Source organism: Anticarsia gemmatalis, chromosome Z, assembly GCF_050436995.1.
Source record: "Anticarsia gemmatalis isolate Benzon Research Colony breed Stoneville strain chromosome Z, ilAntGemm2 primary, whole genome shotgun sequence".
In the NCBI taxonomy this organism is placed as follows: Eukaryota; Metazoa; Arthropoda; class Insecta; order Lepidoptera; family Erebidae; genus Anticarsia; species Anticarsia gemmatalis.
In genome coordinates, this window is record NC_134776.1 from 17892882 (window position 1) to 17915149 (window position 22268).

General features: G+C 34.7%; 2 protein-coding genes across 6 annotated transcripts in view; one reads left to right on the forward strand and one right to left on the reverse strand.

Moving 5' to 3' along the window:
• The first annotated feature begins 757 nt into the window (after positions 1–757).
• Pex16 (peroxisomal biogenesis factor 16) lies at positions 758–7859 on the forward strand. The gene has a single exon (XM_076134976.1). The coding sequence runs from the start codon at positions 954–956 to the stop codon at positions 1941–1943; it is 990 nt and encodes a 329-aa protein (XP_075991091.1). The 5' UTR covers positions 758–953; the 3' UTR covers positions 1944–7859.
• Positions 7860–10043: 2184 nt separating this feature from the next.
• ArfGAP1 (ADP-ribosylation factor GTPase-activating protein 1) overlaps positions 10044–22268 on the reverse strand; it is a 60636-nt gene continuing 48411 nt past the window's right edge. For 4 of the 5 annotated variants that reach the window (XM_076134452.1, XM_076134453.1, XM_076134456.1 and 1 more), the window contains 6 exons: positions 21320–21477; positions 16520–16646; positions 15435–15557; positions 14270–14424; positions 13467–13637; positions 10044–12970 (listed from right to left, as the gene is read on the reverse strand). In XM_076134452.1, the coding sequence (XP_075990567.1) occupies positions 13472–13637; positions 14270–14424; positions 15435–15557; positions 16520–16646; positions 21320–21477 (729 nt within the window). In that variant the 3' untranslated portion in view covers positions 10044–12970; positions 13467–13471. The remainder of the gene's footprint in view (positions 12971–13466; positions 13638–14269; positions 14425–15434; positions 15558–16519; positions 16647–21319; positions 21478–22268) is intronic. The other variant, XM_076134455.1, reaches the window with a different exon arrangement.

Sequence of the window (22268 nt, forward strand, 5' to 3'; positions counted from 1 at the left end):
GAGTTCAAAATTGAAAACCTGTTATATTAACTGTGTAAAATACAGCACATTAGTTATTTTAACGAAATAACTAACTCAAGAGGAAGCTATGGCGCTCGTGCCAGATGAAGTAAGTCTAGCTATACCTATCCTAGTAATAACCTAAGAGATGACACTAAAAACACGTAGATGAAGTCCCGACATGAAGTACAAAGTATTAGTGCAAGATAAGGTTGAAATATAGCTGGTCATTTTAATTTGTGTAATCGTTTATACCTTTTCTTGTTTCAGTGTGTATTAAATGTCATCGGATGAGTTTGGCTCTGGTTGACTGCCATCTTCAATGAAATATCCCTTTCCTCTCTCTCTCTGTTATTTTGATAACGTCACCACCGCCACATCGTCGCTGCACAGTGTCACAAATTGAATTTAATCTTGAGCTGACGGTACTTGCGTGACGACTCTGGACCTGATTGTTTTCTTGATTCCTGTAAAATATAATGTTTCATAGTATAGTGTGTAAGCGGGTTTCTCAGAGTAGTTACCATTAAAACATCGGCACATGCCTCGGTACGGTATTTTGATCCGTCTCATTAAAATAGGACTAGTTAATAATAATATAATCTTAATTTATTTAAAATTGAACAAAGAATAGTCTGCTTTATATTCACTGGAACGAACCATAGACTAAATTAATATAAATGTTTCTGAACGAACTATAAAGTTTCAATTGATGACGCAAGGTCAGCTTTGACAATTTACTTTGACAGGGCAAAAGTCAAAAACCTGTGGACTTGTGAACGAACTCTTAATAATTTACGTAAATTATATGCATTTCACTGTTCTTTTGACGAAACTGTATCGTGGATTATAATAACGAGGTTTCATATATTATTTTAGTAAGTAGTGAATTGCGCTCCTCAATTTCATCAGTAAACAATTAGCGACTACTGGTGAAGTTTGTACTCGCCGACATGGATAAGACGTTATCTCTGCAAGAATTATACGCAAGTTATAAGCGATGGGTGATCAGAAATCCTGGCGTCGTAACGGATGTAGAGACAGTCGCGACTTGGTCGTCTTACTTCGTCGCAGGAAAGATTAACAAGTCACCTATAGTGTCGGAACTCGTCTATTCGCTCTCGAAACTTGTGTCACTATTCAATGACAGACTAATAAAAGAGGCTTATGGCACGGACGAGCCTTTCTATGGCCTCCGAGAGCAAATCAAGTTGTGGCTGACTATCATACATTACTGTGAGGTGTTTGTGGAGTTGCTTGTGAAGAATAGATGGGGGTCGCGTGGGAAGTGGACTGCGGCGACCTTGCTGCAGGTGTTCAAGTGTTCTTCGGCTCTGATCCTGCTGTACAAGTACAAGGAGCTGCCTATATCACACCCACCCATAGCAGCCCTGCAGAGGAAGAAGTTTACTGAAGGAAAGGAGACTGATGAGAATTCTAACGCATTTTTCACATTACGTCGATCAGGACGTGTCGTGCGTCGTGTTGACGGCGCTCCGTCAGTCGCCTTCCGTGACTGGGAGCCTGTCAAGATAGAAGATGAGAGAACAAGCAAAGGTGTGAATATAAATGACTTGGTGTATGCTGAAGCACTGCACATACTTAAGCCATTGATTCACTTAGCTGCTATGAGAGTGTTTGGCACGAAAGCCTGGAAACAGTGGCTTGTAGCTCTTGGTATAGACTTAGCAAGTATGAAACTGTACAACAGGCATATGAATGACTTGTCTTATGCTCAGAGGTTAGAAATAAGTCGCAGGAAGTTAGGCTTGGTGTTATATTTGTTGAGAAGTCCTATGTACAATGGATATTCTAAGAATGTTATAGAGAATGTGTTGATTTCATTGTCTAAGAAGATACCTATTACATCATTCATTAGTGGACCTATTATTCAGTATTTGAGCCATTGGCAGGACATATACTTCTACATGTGGTCTTCATAAATGTTTTTTTTGGTACTGTTTGGTGTCACAACTTTTGTAAATGAGTATTGTAGTCTCAAGTTAGATTTTTATACATAAATGATCATGACATGCTTTAAATCTAGGTATCTGACGTTAATGAGCAATCCTGAGTGTCTCAAAACTGTTGTGTCTTAAATTTGTAAATTTAATTTCATGAGAATATGACAGTGATATGGCTTCCAATTATTTAGTGACAAGTACATGCATTGAACTTACAGTTTAAGTAAAGGCTTATAAGTTATAAATACATAAACAGATTCTTATGAAAATATTACATGTTTAACATCAAAACAAAAGTTCTACTATATTTTAATACAGATGTCTATAACTCCAGTTACAGTCAACACAATAATTACATACAGATACTACTAAGAGATGCTAGACTAGTCAAATTAACAATACAAACTGCCTTTTAGGTAATGTTGACAGCAAATGAATAAAAAAATTACCTAAAATTGTACTTGTTATACTGAGCAATACTAATCTAGACATAAAGTCATACTTATATAATGATGTTGATTGTATGAGTCCGTTTTAAGTGTCCTCCACTTTGTTTACACACATAAAATCACACCTTCTTCCTATAGAGGTAGGCAGAGACTAAAAAACCCCACTTGGTACCATCCTTACAGACTTCACATCCATACATCTTGTCATATAGAATCGCCAGTTTAGCAAAGCAACTGATCTTTTACAAGACATCACTTTGTTAACAATGTCCACAATATTGACTGAAGTGTACATTATTGTTACATCATGTATAATAGAATACGGAAATTAACGCCAATACGCATTTTACCTTAAAATGCCTAACGTGCCTGCGACCACGGCGAGTGCAACCTGCGCCGAAACGTTAGGCATTTTAAAGTAAAATGCGTGTTCGCGTTAATTCCCGTATTCTATTATACATTAAACATGCAATGCAAGAGTTTAAAAGTTATGAAGTTGTTACATAAAATCACGATTACTTCTCAAAGGGGTAGGGAAAGACCAAAAAACGCCATTAGTTTCAATCCTTACAAACTTTAATTTGCTTCATTCAAATCCATACATGTTGTAATACAGAACTGCCAGTTATGAGTGAGCATATTATGACCTTTTGCAAGACATGTTTACACTGTCAACAATATTGACTGAAGTACTTAACCAAGTTGAAGGTTACACCAAGATTATGTTGTAATAGTCAATTCTTTATGTAAATAACATAAACTATATGTGAAGGTCTGCTATTGTTTCCTTATGTCTTAAATTTATATGAAACTTGTTAACAGCTCTCATTGTTGTTTGTTAAAAATAGTAGCTTATATTCTTTATATCAGTTCTCTGGCCTCTGCTTACCTCTGTGGGAAGAAAACATGATTTTATGTATGTGTGTATGCATATGGATATACTTACCAGTCTGCCAAATTTAAACCAAATTGTGAATAATGTGAAACATTTATGTTCTCTGAGTTATAATCAGACACCCTGCCAAATTTTTTAACAAGTTGATTTGATGTTAAGGAAGGTCAAACAAACATTAATAAGCAATAAGAATTATATTTGTGATGTTTGAAAGAGACATTATCTATCCAGTAACATCATTTTGCCTTTTGTTATATTTAGGACCATGTAGTGCAAAGTATCCAGAAATACGATATTTTATGAGCAATAATTATTCAGTAAATATTTCATTAATTATATTATATTATTATGCGTTTGCACACTGTTTGCAACTGTAAATTGCACACTGGTTTATAATTAATGAAGGACATTATATTATTATTCGATTTCAAATTACTTACCATCAATATTATTTAAAATATTTCTAAAACACAGTTTGAATGTCCTGATGTAGTACAAATCTTTATGCTTCCTGCATACACAAATATATTGACTCCATCTGTTTTTACCAATAATCATTGTGTAAGCTGTGATAAGTTACAGTGTTTTGTCTTTTTCACTCCTATGCAGTTTCCAAATTGATTGAAAGTGACAAAACAATAACTAATCAGAGCTTTCACGACATTTATTTGTAAGACAGTATGTGTATACGTACTTTACTGGGGTCAGAACAGACATGCAAACAATATTGTCAAAAGAATCTTAGAAATATGACAATATTTAAGTGAGAATGAGGTCCGATAAAATTATAGAAATATAGTCCGTAGTTTGCAAGTTATGTAATGCCCTGAGTATAATAATAGGTTCCCGTAAAATTTGGGTAAAATAAGCTATTTTTATAAGTTTCTGAGCAACCAGACAATAGATATACAGTAATTAAACGTTATACATGAAAACTCATGAATATTTAAATATTGTTGACCGATATTTTCAATAATGTTAATTAATTACTTACCGATATTTACATATTTTCATATATTCACAATAGTTTAGGTACTGGTAGAACGGGGTTACTTTAAAATGAAAAGAATAGGGCATGTTTAAGGTCAATTATACTATTTGAAATGCTACAATTTTGTTCAGAGCGATATTACCAGATAGAACCAGAAAACTGAACTCATTGCTAGCTTTTTATGCGAGCTATTCGCCTACTTATTTCTTTAATCGAATTGACTCATAATTTTCCTAAAGTAACCTCATTCTATGGTAGGTACTACAGGTTATGTAAAGTCAGTCTAGTATTTTTGTACCAGTTATGGGAATAATTGTTATGTAAAATAATTACATTGTTATCATAGTTCCATGTTCCAAGGGAATCCCTTTCTCTTTAGCAATTAAAACATAAGTGAGTAACTATAGGGTGTTCTGTGTTCATGTACGGTGCTTAAATGTGTTAGTTCATCAAGTACAGTATGCTCCATTTAGTTATGAATCTGAATATAGTCGCAAGCTTTTGTGAAGCAGGCATTTCGCTCCATTAACCCTTTGACCGCCACAGTCGACTATACTCGACAAATCAAAACGTATTTTTGTCAACATTTGCCGACAAAAGCGTCCTAAGCACGTTCTAATTTGTCGAGTATAGCCGACCGTGGCGGTCAAAGGCTTAACCACATGTCTTTTGTTTTTATATTATTTCTTTCTCGGGTAAAAGCCTCGAGTGGTCCAAGAATGCACCTTCCACTCAAGTGGTCGACCGTTCGAACCCGAGGCAACACACCAATGACTTTTCAAAGTTATATGTGTATTAGAAAATAATTATCACTTGTTCCAATGGTGAAAGAAACCATCATGATGCAACCTTGCATGTTAGAGAGTTCTTTAACACAAATCTTGAAGGAATGCAAACTCCTCAATGTGTACTTACCTTGCACTTAGACCCTTCACCCTATTTCATTTTAGAAGAAGGGTCTTCTCCTAAAATGACTTAAATGAATCCCAGCATTGAGACAGTCATGAGTTATATGCATTTTTAATGACTTGTGGCTATACTCAGGCATTCAAAGTTAAATAGTGCATATTATACTTGGATCATAAAACAATATTTCTCACTTCACTTCGTCCTGTACTATAGATTAGAGTTACGAATATTCAAATTAAATAGATAAGCAATCAATACGAATGTACAATAAATGGCCTTATCACTAATACCTTTAGTAATTAATCTAATGCTAGAATACAGTCAACTGTGAAAACTTGACTTAGTCATGGTTATTTTACCTATACATTAATTAACGATATCAAACTCTCACGACTTTTACACATATTAGGTCGAGGAAAAAGTCTTTTCGCATTATAGTATGTATGAACTTGTAATAAAATCTCTTAGGCTTCAAGAATCACAAAAGAGTACACGGTTTATTAGATATGAGCTCGTGAAGTACCCAACTATCGAGCTTTTTTGTGTAGAGAAAAGATTTTATTACAAGTTCATACATACTATAATGCGAAAAGACTTTTTCCCCGACCTAATATATTTAAGTTTTATGATAAAGTGCTAGTAAACCTAGACTTTCATTAAATATATGACTTATGTAAAATTACTGCCTCGATAGTGGTTACCATTGCGTCGGGAGGTCGTGGCTTCGATTCCACACGGAACAATTATTTGTACGATCCACAAATAATTGTCCCCGCGAGACAAGAGCAATTTTTAGTGCGGGAGTTGTCTTTTTAACAAAGAAGATTATATATTTACCAAATACAAATATTAGTGAAAATGTCTATATTTTTTAGTTGGTAAAGATAACATTGCAAAGTAAAGATGCCACAGTTAAATGTGTTACACAAGGAAAACATTATATTGGTTATCCTATGTTTAGGATTTACATAGCGTGATGGAGTAGGTAAACTAATATTATTGGCTTGAATTGAATTATCTATGTTCTTTTAATTATATAATATGTTTAAATACAAGTCCATTTTTTATAATTGAGACATTTATGTTACATGGCTTTACTGTTAAATATTGGGAGAGAATATTATCTCGCATTCAGTAAAAAAAATTGCTAGAGGGTGATAAAAATTAAATTAATTTTAAATTTTATTTTAGGAATATTTGGGTCAAATGACATAAACTATCAGTTATAATTTACTTTTTTTTAATTATTATTGGATTATAATTCTAAATGAATTTATTTGCAATTAGTTTTAAATGTCTTAATAACTTTTAATAATTCAGTAACAAAATTGTAATCCCGTTTATTACTTATTCCCGTATTCTAATAATATAAATATAATAAACATGCAACGCGAAAGTTTCAAAGTTATGTGAAAATAACTTGAATTTTTAAATCCCTGTGTTTAAAAATGGTTGAATTTTGTTTGATTTTGACAATGATCATCAGGTTGTATTATAATTTAAGTTGACTATTGTTCAAAATGTATAACTCCAAATCTTTTTACATGGGTACTGTAAAATTTGTTGCATTGAAAAAAATCAATATGAATAACAATTACTTTGTGAATAATCAGCAATTTGATATTTATTTCTGCCTTTTCTTGTGGCAAAAAGGAATTTATCATTGCTGTGTAGTTAGTGACATTCCATGTATTTTTTATTATTTGTTTTTAATGCATATAAAACATTTTATTATTATCATTAAATTGTAAATATTGTTCTTTTAAATCGCGGCTTGTACACATCATTTTAAGATACGCATCAGGTCTTATGCGCGGCGCATCTTAGTATTATATTCTTCTTTTAATTGATGGAAGCGAAAAAAATAATTAAATGACTAAGGGCCAGTGTTTCACAGCTTATGAATAAGTGTCAGTTAAGCTAACTGCTAGATACTACGACAGTAATTGTATAAAAAAGCAATTTTACAGTCATAATTCCATCTGTTAGGCTATCTAGGACTTATCCAGAAGAGGTGAATGGGCTTTTATCTATGTAATGGTCTGACTCCTGAATGAAATCAATTTCTGTTTAGTAAATACTCTTGGTATATAATATGATTGTTATTAGTTAAGTATTTTGGTGATGGACGGAATAATTGTTAGTTCAACCAGGAAGAACAATGTTAATTAATAAATATTAATTAGTATTATCAAGTGACTTTCAGTGGAAAAAAGACATATGTTAAAGTCACGACAAAGACTTTTAAGCCCTTATTTTAGTAAAGTGTGATGTAAATGAAGAATTTTATACTCTTTCCATTACAAACATGCGAAGTACTTACGTCATAATTAAAATCATTATAAAAATGTGACAATGCGCAAGTGCGAGCGAGAGAATCGGATAAAATGACATGTTGCACGTTTTTATCCCGAGTACAATGACATAAAAGGCTTATGGTAAATTAAAAAAATCTTAGCCATAGACATATACCTATTTATTGCATCATAAAAACTGTGTTACACATAAGTTGTTACAATATAATAATAGTTTCAACAGTTACCCATTTCGGGTGTTGCAAAGATTTTTTTTCTTCATTTACATCGTTCTTTTACTAAGAAAAGGGCATATAAGGGCAAAGGCATAAGGAGACCGAATGACAAAGACTCTTACTTTGTCATTCGGTCTCCTTATGCCTTTTTTCCACTGTGCTATGTTATGACATTAGTAATTAATAAAATCTTGTTATAAACCCTACAGGTAAGGGTTGTGGAGTATGGTTTCTATAAAATACAAATAAAATGTATTATAAATAGTAGTTTTTTTTGTTTTAAATTTTTACATAATAAATACTTTCAGGTTGTGTAATGCTGTACTGTCTTACAGTTACTTCGTGTATAGCTCTGATTAGTTATACCTACAATTTTGTCCTTTAAATCGTATACAATTTCAAAAATGATTGAAAATGTAAAAATCCTTTATTACTAATGCCGTTTCTGAGTATATTTAGCGGTAATTAATCAATTCAATAACGTTTTTTACGCTATTGAATAGATAAACTCCCGCTAAATGTACTCAAAAACCTTACACGATGCTTAGTAAGACAGTTAGTAATTAAGTATGTCCTAATGTGTGCCTATAGATCGAATTCTAAAGTTAAACGACGACTTTTATTTCCCTTTACTGTATCCTAGCTGAGCGCAACCCTTTTTTATAACTAACGGCCAGTTTCTTCGTCCAAAGTAATAGCCAAAGTATAGGGGCAAAGTAAAAATCTTTCTTTCTGGCACTATTTATTTATTTATTACATTATAACATAACTTTACATTAATATTATTATGCTATTATACTAAACAAATTAACAATTTAAACTTTACAATTACTTTCTTAATTAAATAAACGTCAAATAGTCAGTCTTTAGCTTTCACTTTAGATGTGTATGAAGAAACTGGTCGTTAAAGGTGTAATATAAAATGACAGAGTTAATACATTGATCTGCTGAGCGTCCTGCTATCAAGCTGCTAAATTAATTTGTAGAAGTAAGTTCTGTGCGAGTAGTAAGAGAAAGGTTTTATTCAAGAAGCGATGCGAAATCCTGCCTGAGCTGCAATAGTCATTAATATTTAATTATCCAGTCACTTGCTCTATAAGTATAAAGGAAGTCTTAAGTCATTAGAACGTTTTTAGAAGTGAATCCGAAATCAGAGTGATAATATTTTAGGTCGTAAAAAATGCCTAGTACAGGTTACCATAACTTAACATAACTTTATAGAAATCCGATTAATAACGATAGACTTAGTGCCCTGCCTCACTAGGACGCCATGGCCGCGTCGCTAGCTACGTATCCAAGCAGTTAAGCCCTTCTCCCATTACGATACGCCCGCGCGACTCTAGTCTCGGAGACTAGTCGCCACGAAGTATCTCACATACATTTGTATGGAGACTCTCACATTACGATACTGGTAGTCTCCATACAAATGTATGTGAGATACTTCGTGGCGACTAGTCTCCGAGACTAGAGTCGCGCGGGCGTATCGTAATGGGAGAAGGGCTTTAGTATTTAAATGTCACGTTGTAACACCGTCGCCACGTGAGGTAGGTGACATACATTTAAATATTAAGTGAGGCAGGACTCTTAGAGCTATTAAGTAAGTAAACTAACCAAAATAGGATATTTCAAAGTACAGCTTAACCCGCTGACTTTGACTTGACATTTGTGTAGTAAAGGAAAATTGATTTCTTCATAAAACTATCAGTGAATTCGTGAAGAAATAAATTTGACTGATTACTTTATCCTTTACCTATACTTTTGTTGAAGAAAGTGGCCGTTATTCAAAACAAGCATCTGCCCGCGGCTTCCATCTATACTTACAAATTTATAATATTAAGTAGGATTTCTGCTAATCACAAGATTCATCAGGAACTATTAACAAATGAGTCACATTCATTGAAAGCTCAGTGAGATTACTTAGTGCTAATTATATATTCTGTGCTAGTGTTTAGCAAATGAATAACATCGTAATAATAAACTAAATAGATAAAGATAAATATATAGTAGGTATAACTTAATAGTTTTTAACTAAATCAATAAACTTGGTTCATAGTCGAGACTAACAAATACTTACCAATATGTTTTGCATGTGAGCGTGGCTTATAAATTTTTGATATTAAAACAACCGAATTATGAAAGTATTATTATACCTCTGTTATGCTTCTATCTGGCAAATCCAATTGCGGTTGAAACGTTCCTATTAAATAGCTACTAGCCTATAGTGTAGAGCATTTCATTTGACTTTTCATATACCTTATGGACTTAGGTGTGGAATTATACAAAGAATAAAACAACAATATTTAATATACTATTTATTTATTTATCCGAACTTAATACAGTTACATAATATTGATGACACTTCAAAATAACGTCAAATATTCAAAATATTTTTGATAGTGGCTGTTAGCCCGATTCATTACTTTCCATTCATAATATACGATATAATAGTAAAGTAAATAATTCATCAGAATCTTAAAAGTATAATATACAATATTCAGTTGTAACTATAAATAATATTATAACATTATTTTGTACATATAAAACGTAATTGATCTTAAAAGTAGCCAAAAATAATAATGAATAAATTTGCCAAAAATATATAAATTTAAAAGCCTATCTAGTTAGATCGATAAGATTTTCTTAGAAATTCGATCTTTGATATTGAAGACGGAGCCTTGTTCAGAGAGTCGGTATATTATTCATTCAATAGCGTATAGAAGCAGTATATAAACGTTTGTAATTCCCTGCGCGTCTGAACAAAGCTCGTTCGAGGTCGATAGATAAACCAAACATTCCCAATAATACTTTCTAAAAAGTAAACGATATATAATTATAATCTCAATTTCGTGTAAACAATCACAAGGAGAGGACGGTTAGGTTCAAAGTGTAAATATATAAAATAATCTGGTTAAAATGAAATAATGCATTCATCTATCGACTTCGATTTGTAAAACTAGCGATGACACAATTCCCTTTCGATTAGTGACGGACTAACTAAAAAGTAATAATGCGATTGAAAACAAAAAATAAGCAAAAGGTAACAAAATTGCTAAGAATTGTGAAAGGGTAGAGATCTGATGATTAAAATTTCGTTGCGATATATATTATTTATAAAATTATCCGCCCAATGGAAGGAGAAACTTAATAAATTGTCTAACTTAGAATACCTAAATAAATGCTCATCTCACGAGCTAACACACAGATCTTATAAGACATAGAACATATGAGATATTAAATTATTCATGACTGTGGGAAATTTTCATGTCACGATATTCTATAATCTTATAATGTCTGTGGTAATTTAGCTAAACCAGGGCCTCTCTGTAGCAAGTGTTTGTGTTACTTGTGCTACAAATTGTCGATCTATAGAAGCCCTATTCCCAACACATCCCTTTGAGGTTGAATCTTCTGTATATAAAAGTATTATTATCATAGACAGGAACTAACATTTGAAAATACATAAAAATCTTCCGATATTATTGTTGCAAGCACATGTGGAATCCAAAAAAAATGATTGAAGAAATTATCAAAAAATTCAACCCGTCGGATTAAATATTAACATATACTATAAAATACTTGAAAGCTCAATTAAATATATGTAAGGCATACATATGTAACGTTGCGGAAATTATAAGATTATATGAGATAAATATTTTATGCTCAATACTGCATTACCTAAGTGGCGTAGTACGAATGTGTCAGTCATATATAAAATTTGACATGACCCTCGGTTGCTACGCCTCGCCTGGTCTCATTACACTATAGTAAACCCTTCATTAACTTACATCCTTGTATAATCCTATCAATAGCCTAGTGATTTGTTATATAAATATAGTAATTTTGATTCTTTAATACAACAGTTGCCGTTCCTGATAAAATATAATTTTGTTAAAAATTTTGAATTGACAGGATACCTTATCGATGTTATTGTACTAACCACTTATCCTAACGTTTCACTGAATAGTGTAATAGGAGCAGGCTTATACTACACATAATCAAACGGCCCGACTTTGCATCAGTCTACCTAAAGCTCTTTTCAATCACCCCTTTCACCCCGGAGAGTGACTCCGGGGTGAATTCAAGCTACTTCAACCCTTACACCTAATTATGCTATGATAATATAACTGCTTGCGTATATGATATATAGGCCTCGGTAGGCCAACGGCTAAACTAATGCCTCGTCGAGTGGTTTCTCTCTTAAAGAGATTACAAAGGGAAGAAGATTTGAGCTAGTCTCGAAAGAAGCGACGAGGCGTGCGCCCGCGCGGACACGACAGTAGACTGGTCCGCGGCCGCACAAGATAACACAATCTCACCAATATTACAGATCAAAACCAACATTTTACAAAATAGTTCCCTTTCCTTAATATTCGATTGAAAATATTTTTAGGTTTTCCGTTTTGGCAATCGCGACCGAAGACTTTTGAATTTGCATTTAATTTCCTAATGTTCATTTGAAAACCTTCTCTTCCGAACTTTCTATTGAAAATTGAAATGTTTGATAGTGTCGAAACAAATATAACTAGTTCCATTAAATATGTTCCTACTGTTATTATATTGCATGCATAATATATGAAAACGATTACAGACAATTATTATATTAGCAGATACATGGGTCAGTTGAAATAAAGTTACGTAGGATACATCGTAAATGATTAAAATACACCTTAAATAATATTACAAATTGTGGAAATTATACATAAATGAAATAAAGCTACCCTAATACGTCGAATACAGGGAGTGATTAATGGTACAGATTCTTTACGACTGCGGGTAAAGTAACGTGCAAGTGTACGTACATTTACGTATAACCTTATACGTTTGAGTTGACACCGCTTTCCCTTAACAAATTCGCCATTCCATTACTAATTTAGTGATAGAGTGATAGACCCAATGAAGTCTGGCTGTCATCCGCCTGCCAACTCAAACTAGTCGGGTTATATATAAATGACGAAAGACGAATGCACGTTACATTTAAATGTAATCATATCGAATCAGTCCTTAGTTTAATTCATCTCACTGTATCGACAGAAATAGACGTGAGTGTCGAAAGTACTGCAGGTTTTAAGGCATTTGTACTTTGTGCCTACAATCTCAGGTGAATAGTGAAAATTGTTATAATTTCAACCTGCAGTGGAAATACATAGAAGTGGAAAGTTTAGGAGGTCATATTAACTTGGAATGAACAAATGCCTTCTTCTTGTATAATCAGCAGTCAGCAGCTTACGTCATCTGAAATAGATAAAAAGTACGAGTTATTATAGTGTTTCTTTTTATAATTTAATTTGTGTGGTTATGAGTTTTTGACAGTAGCTTGTTTAATGGCTAATATATAACAGTTTTTTTCAAAAAGTAAAGTTCAGCGAAGTAACGAATTGACTGATAAAAATGTTAGGGCCGGTAAAAGCGCAAAATCGTCATTGATAAAATGAAACTAATTTCAGCTAGACCTTAATTGTTAAGCTAAACTATTTTTTCCTTCCTATGTTTTTATTAGTTAATATGATATACGCGATGAATACGTATGACTATCGTTTTTATTTTCCATTACTGTCCCACTACTGGGCAAGAGTTTCCTTTCATACGAGGGAGGGGTTAGGGAATTTGCATGCCCTAATCAAATGTTTTGGCAATGGCATGCATAACATACGTTATTTTTCTCTCGCTCTCCCTATCTCTCCCTCTTTCTCTTCTGGTTTAGTCAGATAGGTTTAAAGTACATACATACCGAGTTTAGTTGTTGAGCCAGTCCCAGGAGTCCTCGTCTGAGTTCTTCTTCTTAATGGTGATGTTCTTGATGTCGGGCGGCGGGCTGGACACGCCCACGGTGGACAGGTCGCGCGCGTCCAGGTTGTTGCGCGCCGCTATCGACTCCTTCCACGGCTGGCTCTGCTCGTTCCTACCAAAATAACGTTTGGTTAGAATATTGTTTCATTTGTATGTGTTATAATGGTTTTCTAGTCTCAGTTTATTGTTCCTCGCGATTGATTTTGGTGTTATTTTATATTGCTTTATGAAATTCATTAAGCTTTTAAATTACTGTAAATTTCATGGACATATTTCAGTTCGGGAATAGTTAAATAAGGTATGCTTATAATTCACTGTTTTCTAATATGAGGTTGCTATGTTTCGTTCTAGGATTTACCTATCTCAAAGTGAAGACTAGTGCATGAATGAACTTGAAAATCGTAGGAAGTGGAATTTTTGTTTTCTTCATTCCATATGTCAAAGCATCCATCCATAATTCCAATATATAAAGGGTCTTCTCATAACAGCTGGAGATATTTTGAGAGGCAATACTCCGCATGTAACAGCTCAGGTAAGCGCAAAAAAAGAAATTGACTACTTTCTTTTTTGTATTTTGATAGTCACTCACGCACACATACAAGCTACTCGCTGCTACACGACCGAGGACCGCGCTTTCAGCTGGCCTTTTTACGGAATCGTGATCAGATTCATGGGCAGTATCGCCTCCCAAAATATCTCCAGCTATTATGAGAAGACCCTGTATTATAGTTAAAAGATACTTACCATTGGGAGTAGGGCTCGGAAGTGGAGCTCTTCATGGCGCCATAGCTGGGCGACTGGTAGGACGAGCTGGAGTTACTCGCGCGCCGCAGCTCCGTGTTGCCTCCCAGGGTGCTCCACCCTCCCCGGTGGTTCACCTGAAAAGCCCACATCAGATCCTATCTTATATTCATCTACGACTCCTATCTCGTGCCACGCACTTTGGCAACAATGAGGAAATGTCGCCATTCGCTCATTGTTACCAGTTAGCGTCCGAGTACGTCGATGCAATATTATTTTAAGTAGTTTATTGTATTAATAATCCAAAAAATGGTTAAAATTTAACATTGGGGACTTGAATTTAATTATAACGGATGGTTTCTATAATATTTCTTCAAGTAATTAAATGACATATATCTTAATTTCTCTGGCTTTGAAGTTAAATGGTAGTAATACAATCTTAGTATGATAAATAAAAGGAAACAATTTTATAGTAATGCTTTGACTGACTGATATATCACAAAATTCAATCGTATTTATTTAATTATTGAAAACAATAGTTACTGTAGGATCTAAACTTTGTTCATTTGAAAGAGTCCAATTATTTATGTTAGTTTTTTTATGAACTCGATCAAAATTGATAAACTTTACATTATATTATCAGTCTTTTGACAGCTCATGCTTATAAAGTTTTGTATTGCTGACGTGAAAATGACATACAAACAATATTTGTACTTCATGGACGGGTACCGCCCATTTAGTGATGTCTCGCATAGTGATTACTACGATTGTGCCACAGATTAAAAATAATCGGTAAAAATCAATGAGTATTAAATCTGCTAAAGAAATACTCTCCTATAATGTTATTAAGGTGTAGTTAATGTTATTTAAATATGAAGATGAATAATAGTATTATATTATGACACGGATTTTGATTAATTTTCAAAAAACTAAGGTAATATCAAATCAGAATGTAAATTTCTAAATCTGTTATTAGCTTAAGTAGGTATAAAGGTACGTACTTTAATGATAGTACTATAATCGGAATGGTATAGAATTCGAGAATCTTTAGGACATAACTAAGTAAGTCTATCGTCAAGCTGTCAAAAGACTGATAATATAATGGACAGAGTCTAGGATATTGGACGGGGTGTTATAAAGGAAGTTATCAAATTAAGTTGATTGACACCTTTTCCGTAACATTACTCGCCATTTCGGTGACTTTTTGTGTGGCGATGCCGCCGTACTTGACGGCGCTCTCCGTAGCTGAGCGAGCTGCCTTGCTCACAGACGACGCGAACATAGACCACCCCTGGAAAACACATTCCCACATATATGAGATTTACTTCAACAACTAGCTGTTGCACAAACATAAGAAAACAAGTTAGATGTGTTATTATATGCATGATATATACGAAAGCTTATAAGGCAAAGTTGCACCTGTTCACACAGCATCTGACCGCATTAGTTATCAAAACGTTTGTTCAATGGAATCGTGGGTTTATTACCAAATAGCCGGGTAACCAAACTCCGGGCTGTTGCCAGACTCGGGAGTCGAACCCTCGTGGTAGCAGAGAGTACTCACTGCTCTAACCACAGGGTCAATTAAATGATACTTGAATGATATAAAAACTTAAAACATCGAGATTCACGTTTAACTTACTGCATCAGGAGGCGTGATCTTCGTGTTTTCCAGCCTCTATCACAAAAACGGGTTGAACGCATGAAAAAATGTTCGAAACAAAGTTTGTCGCAAGTTTTATGATCAATTATTATAGATATAAAACTTAAATAATTCCAAAAATACTTTTTGTGATTTTTGAATATAAATAACTCACGACATACTTAACACCAGATTTTATGATACAAGTTTCGGAACGTCAGAATGAGAATGTTTTTCAAGTTATCATTGCTCATTTCGACGTTGCTCCCTCATGTAATGAATCAAGCGACACTCATAGACCCAAGCCTCGTATAGAGAACAAGCGTCATGGAGTGCAGCTATATCGGCATGAAAACTTTAACCCTGATTCAAAGACTTTGGTCACCTCAACATCTTCGAAGGCGGTCAATTCCATAATACCAGATGACGGATAGCGCGGCGGCAGATGGGTGGCAGGCAGTTAGTTTGTTAAAACAATTTCAATAGCTATGAATGTGCATTGTGCAGTACTTAACTTTTTATTTACTTTACAAATAGTCAATGTGAAATGATAACCCTATCTATTAGTATGTAGACAAACTGCGAAGTATGTTAGAATGTGAGTGGCTTACAGTGGCCAAGGAGGCTAGAGTATTATCGACGATCTCGTTGCCGCTGTGCATCGGTGACATGGGCGTCGACTGTGATTGCTTGGGGGTGTTGCCGAAGCCGGTGTAGCGGCCGCTTCCGTACTCAGCGCTGTAAAGAAAACCAAGACGAATTAGCTTCAATCCCTAACTCCCTATAGTTAAAGATCTGTGAAGTATTTGTGTCCAGAGTTTAAACTTGTAGTGTCAGACCTGTAGTATTATGGGTCTATGGCTTAGTTCAGTTTGTCGGAAAGATATAGCATTAGTGATTGGTATAGAGACGGCTGGCGTAAACGGGAGATCTGAGAGAAACGAGAGAACGCCTGGCAGTGGCTAAAGGGGCGCTTTGGTTAATTAAGATCCCTACGCGATTGAGAAAGACTTTTAAGACGTGAGACGAACACTAGCAAGCAACTAGTCATTAAGTTGCAAAATTCTAAGTATATGGGTCAATTGTTCCATTCGGCTAATCATTTCTCAAATGCGGCTACAAGCTAGAATGCAATAAAACCAAATTTCATATACGAAATTGCAATACAGAAGTCCGAAATGGTCAGATCTATAAGCCGCATGCAGAACCGCTAGTCTGCGACTCTCATTTAGCTAATTTGACTGTAGACTAATCGCTCTCAACAAATCCACGGGATAAAGTCCTATCATATTAGTGACCAACGAGCGAGCCCGCGGTTTAACTCACGCCAAATTCTGGATACAAATAAGCTAATAGCACTCAGGGATAATGTAACTTACTATTAGTAAATCAATTTTGCAAATCCGATTGATTGTTTCGGAAATAAATGATATCAAATAAACAATATGTTTGGCTTTATCATAGGTAGTCATATAGGTAGCAACCCTTATTACATATTAGCATTTACTATTAAGTGATGATAAGCCTATCATATCTATTTGCTTACTTAAACCAATAGTTTTTAGGCAACACTTAATCATGAATGCAAAAGTGTGTAAGTTTATATTTCGTTTGTAAGTAAAACATTTCAAATAATTTCAATAAAACTTTACGTGCTAATAATAATGCCTAAAAGTTGTAGACACATTTCTTGGGGGCATGCAATGTCTCGAACCCGCACTTGGCCAACGTCGTGGACTTAAGACCTAACCTCTCCTACGTTCGGGAACCTTGACCCTTGCGCAGCAATAGAAACAGCCACGGTTTAAAAACAAAACAAAAATATGCCTTGGGAAGGAACATAGGCTTTTCAAACCAGAATAAGAAGCATGAAAGCCTATTAATAATTAAAGATATCTGTAATTAAACTGTAAGTTAATCTCCTATTGGCAATAGGTTATATTATTAATACCTGTAAGTAGTATTAAGCTAAGCCGTATTCCGTAGATCATGTAACTTGATGGATGTTAATCAAGACTCAAGACAGCCTGCACGCAATTATATTTGATCGTATTATAATATTAACTATGCCTAATGTTGTTAAGAATAATTACATTACACGGGATTTGCGTGAACAGTAATAGTTGGGTGCCTAGAATAGATACAATGTCCGGGGTAGCATCTAACCTGGAAAAAGTCGCGAAAGACTTGTATCCATTTTTTTTTGTATAGGTTTTTGTATTGAAGGCTCTAAGAAGCTATTAAAATACATTTTTGGTTTCCTTATTATCCGTGCTATTATTAAAAGAGAGGGAAGATCATTTGTATGTATTTAGGAGTACGAGTAATTTCTAACACCTATGAAGATACTTGTTTAGTAATATTAGTTAATCTGTGACTTGAACAAAAATTTTATCATTTGAAAAGTAACTTTTGCAGAATAAAATACACTCGTAGTTCAGAAAAAGGTTTTCGCCATATAGCTCCGATACCTATGAATATACTTGATTAGTATCTAACTGTTTATTAATCTGTGACTTGAACAGAATTTTGTCATTTAAAAAGTAAATACAGTAGAATTAAAGTATACTTGTGTCAATAACGAAGTTTTCGCGATATAAACTAAATATTATGTAACTATATATATAATTAAACAAAAAACGCGAATATTCGATAGTTTCGTTAACAGTATCTTTCAACAGAATACAATGAAATGTAAATTCGGTTTAATCTAAAGGCAATATCGATCGGGCCTCTGATCTGTAGAATGTGAATATTGCAGTTAAACTATTTGCATATTAATCGTCTGTGACGTGCGAGGCCTTCGACACACGATAGATGAACAAATTAACATTTAATTAAAATATAAAAGTGCGCATCTTTCCACTAAAGTAAGGACATTGGACAATTGGACAACTCACACACGGTCAATTAATTCCAAGCTAAGCAGAACTTGTACTATGGTAACCTAATAACTGATAAACATACTTCTTAATGCATATTTATATAGAAAAATTGACATCCAGGCTCAGAACAAATACTCGAGCTCATCACACAAAGATTTGTTCCGAGTGGGATTAGAACCCACCACACTCGGCGCTACGGCTATTGCAGCGAGGTGACCACTTTAACCACTGCGCCAAACGTGCAGTTAAATCAGGGGTCCCCAACCTTTTCTTAGTCCGGGACCACTTTTATATTATTCTTGTTGGCAGGGACCACTATGTAAGTATCTTAAAAATAATGTGTTATAATAATCCTGAAAAATTTAAGTTTTAAATTCATTCGCGGACCATATTTTGACTCACTCTGGTTGGGAACCACTGAGTTAAATGGAATGCTTTTAAAGTTACTTCATTGGATTGATTCCCCCACAGGCCAGTTACGCTTTAAGTGAATGTTGAACGAGATTAATCCCTTAGAACGATACACGGATTAGCACTGCAATTTTATAATTCACCCCATCTCGGATTAAATCACGGGTCGGTTTGATTTGAAAAGGTTTTTTAGATAAATTGTCTTGGTAATAAATGTCGTGTAAGTTCTGATTAGTTACATAGTGTTCGGTCAGTTTAAAAAAGACAAAGTACTAAAACCATCATATGAGATTTATGCCTTGTGAAGATTCTGTTAAAGTTTCAAGCATAGTTGTAAACCTACGCTTCAGTACCAGTTTCACAGCCTATGAATAAGTGTCAGATAATCTATCTGCTGGCACTGTCAGCATTGCAACACCTGTCAAAATTCCATTTAATAACAAACATGATACTTATCTAGAACTGGGCCTAAGACTTCTATAATCAAAAGGTTACTCGTATGGAAAGGCGAGTGTCAAAGTTATTAAAGTTGTGAGTCGCGCAATTCTCTAAGGTACTTTCGAGTATCGGGAGTTTGACATTTAAAATGTACTGCCAAAATGGCGCTGATCAGATTTTCGTACATATTTTCTCGACAGCCGTTCGTCGGTAGTCGATAGTAGGGAATCGAGCTACAGCCTTTGACAAGGTTTAACGAGTGTTAAATTGACATCTAACGCCTCACGGTACAGGGTTCCCAGTGCCTCCTGAAGCAAGGAGATGCTCGATATTGCTCAGCTCGGGTAGGATAAAGCCGACATACAAGGAGCGCCCGCGCCAAAGCTTGCTTAACCCGATCTGTATTCGCAATTGCAGCTAGTTATAAGTTGTAAAGAAAAATAATTTAAAACTACGAGTACTTTATTTTTCCCGTTGTTTCAAGATTGTTATTGCTGATTTTATACATAAAACGTTTCATCCCTTTCACCTTCTTCGGATGCAATTTCCAAAAATCCTCTTTTGGTGCCCATCTTCACTTCCTAAGGAATATAAAGAAAAAGAGAAGAAATTCCTATGAAGATATACCAAATTTCAACATTCTACGATCAGTCAGTCGGTCACTTCGTAAGCAAAGAGAATTATAAAATTTTAAAAAAGATTAGGGTCTGTATATTATTTCATTACTTATAGTATCGTAAGAACATTGAAAATTATTAATATATCATAAAGGTACCAATAAAAGAAAATTCCTAGTGACTCTCACGACGTCTATTGCAGAAGCTCTCTCATAAGAATTGCAAGTACTGGCATAAAATTAAAACTACTCTAAAAGTCTGACTGCACCAAGTTATCTCATTAGGTAAGTTTCGAGGTTAAAGTCTATCAGGTGTAGAGTTTAATAGATATCGGTGGCGCCATCTTTTTGATAGGGAATGAACACATGTAATCCCGTTATAGCAAAGACGTATTAACTTCAAGAGCTTTAAGAAGACGCTCGGTCATACTTTCACCGCAAGATAAGTGTTACGTTAGTTTAATTAATGAATTTTGTCTAAGGACTGCTACAGTTTTCTATGCAGGATAATTAATACCGAGCCATAGAAACACCGCTGAGACCCATAAACGTGTATTCATAATCAAATAAATAAGATTACCTATGACCCTTCACAATGGGAACTTGAGAACAGTTAGTTTGTGAACCTATATCTGAAATGTGAGTATTTAGTTCCTAAACTAAGAAAAAACCTAGAAAATAAATTAATATGAATCTATATTCACTTCGAAACCGGACTAGGTCTTCAGTAGCGGACTTAAGTCCTAACCCTTTCTTCATTCCAGGAGACGAGCCATTCCCCAACAGGGGGCAGCAGCGGGTCCATTTGCTTTGCTTTCTCTAAAGCAGGGGTTCCCAACCTTTTCTTAGTCCGGGACCACTTTTATATTATTCTTGTTAGCAGGGTCTACTATGCAAGTATATTAAAAAGAAAGTGTCCCAATAATCCTTAAAATTTAAAATTTTAATGTCTTTCGCGGACCACATTTTGACTTCTGCGGACCACTGGTGGTCCGCGGACCATTGGTTGGGAACCACTGTTCTAAAGACAGGTAGAAAAGTATATATAAAGTGGCACTTACTGGTAGCTTATGTTATTATCCGATCCACTGGTATGGAAGGTCGGTGTCTCCCCTGAGGAGTAGAAGTCACGGGAGCTGCTCCACTCCTGGGGCCTCTCCACCGTCTCCGGCTTGTAGTCCGACGGGCTCCACGGACGGCCCTCGGCCAGGGCCGTGATCTGAGGACAAGGATATAACATTAGACACATGTGACCACACAAAGAGTACACTGCATGTCTAATGGTATGAGTGAAATTGTTGTTAATAGAAGCTACGGCTCGTCATAGGTTTATGTTCGATTTTTGCAAGCAATAAAAAAGTGTGTGGTCCCTGTGATTCGCTTATAAATTATTGCAAGTATTTTACTGTTTGGCGTAACGTTAATAGTAAGCTTTTAAAGTCTTAGCTAGCTAATAATATTAAATACTTATACTCTTTATCACCAAGGTATCGTCAATACTGAATAATCGCAATGTATGCTTTTTTTCAAAATTTATTCATTACGTCATCAGAAAAACCTATTTATTCTATAACCTAACTCGTGTTTAAAGTCCATCACTACCACATTTCCCTACCAGTACTTATACAAAGCTATTGAATTTTTATTATACTCATAATACGCAGAAGTTATTAGCGGCTTGAAGCTTCAAGTAGTGCTAAACAAGTAGGGCAAGAGAAGTTGAAGGCTTAAGCCACAACGCACATAGTACATTTACTGACCGGCTGATCGCCTCATAGTTTATTCTTCTTTAGATAGTTAGTCAAAGTTGTTTAAGCTGCCCGAACATTTGCGAAAATATTCACTTCAAAACCAACTTTTAACGCGCCCTAATAAACAACTTAAAGTCGGACTTGCAGGCAACTTAAAATCTTTTATGAAGGTACTTTTAACCGGCTTAAAACCAAGCCATTCTCCAAGCCGGTATTTGGTAATAGAGACTGGAAATTGAGACAAGAAGACAAGTGCTAT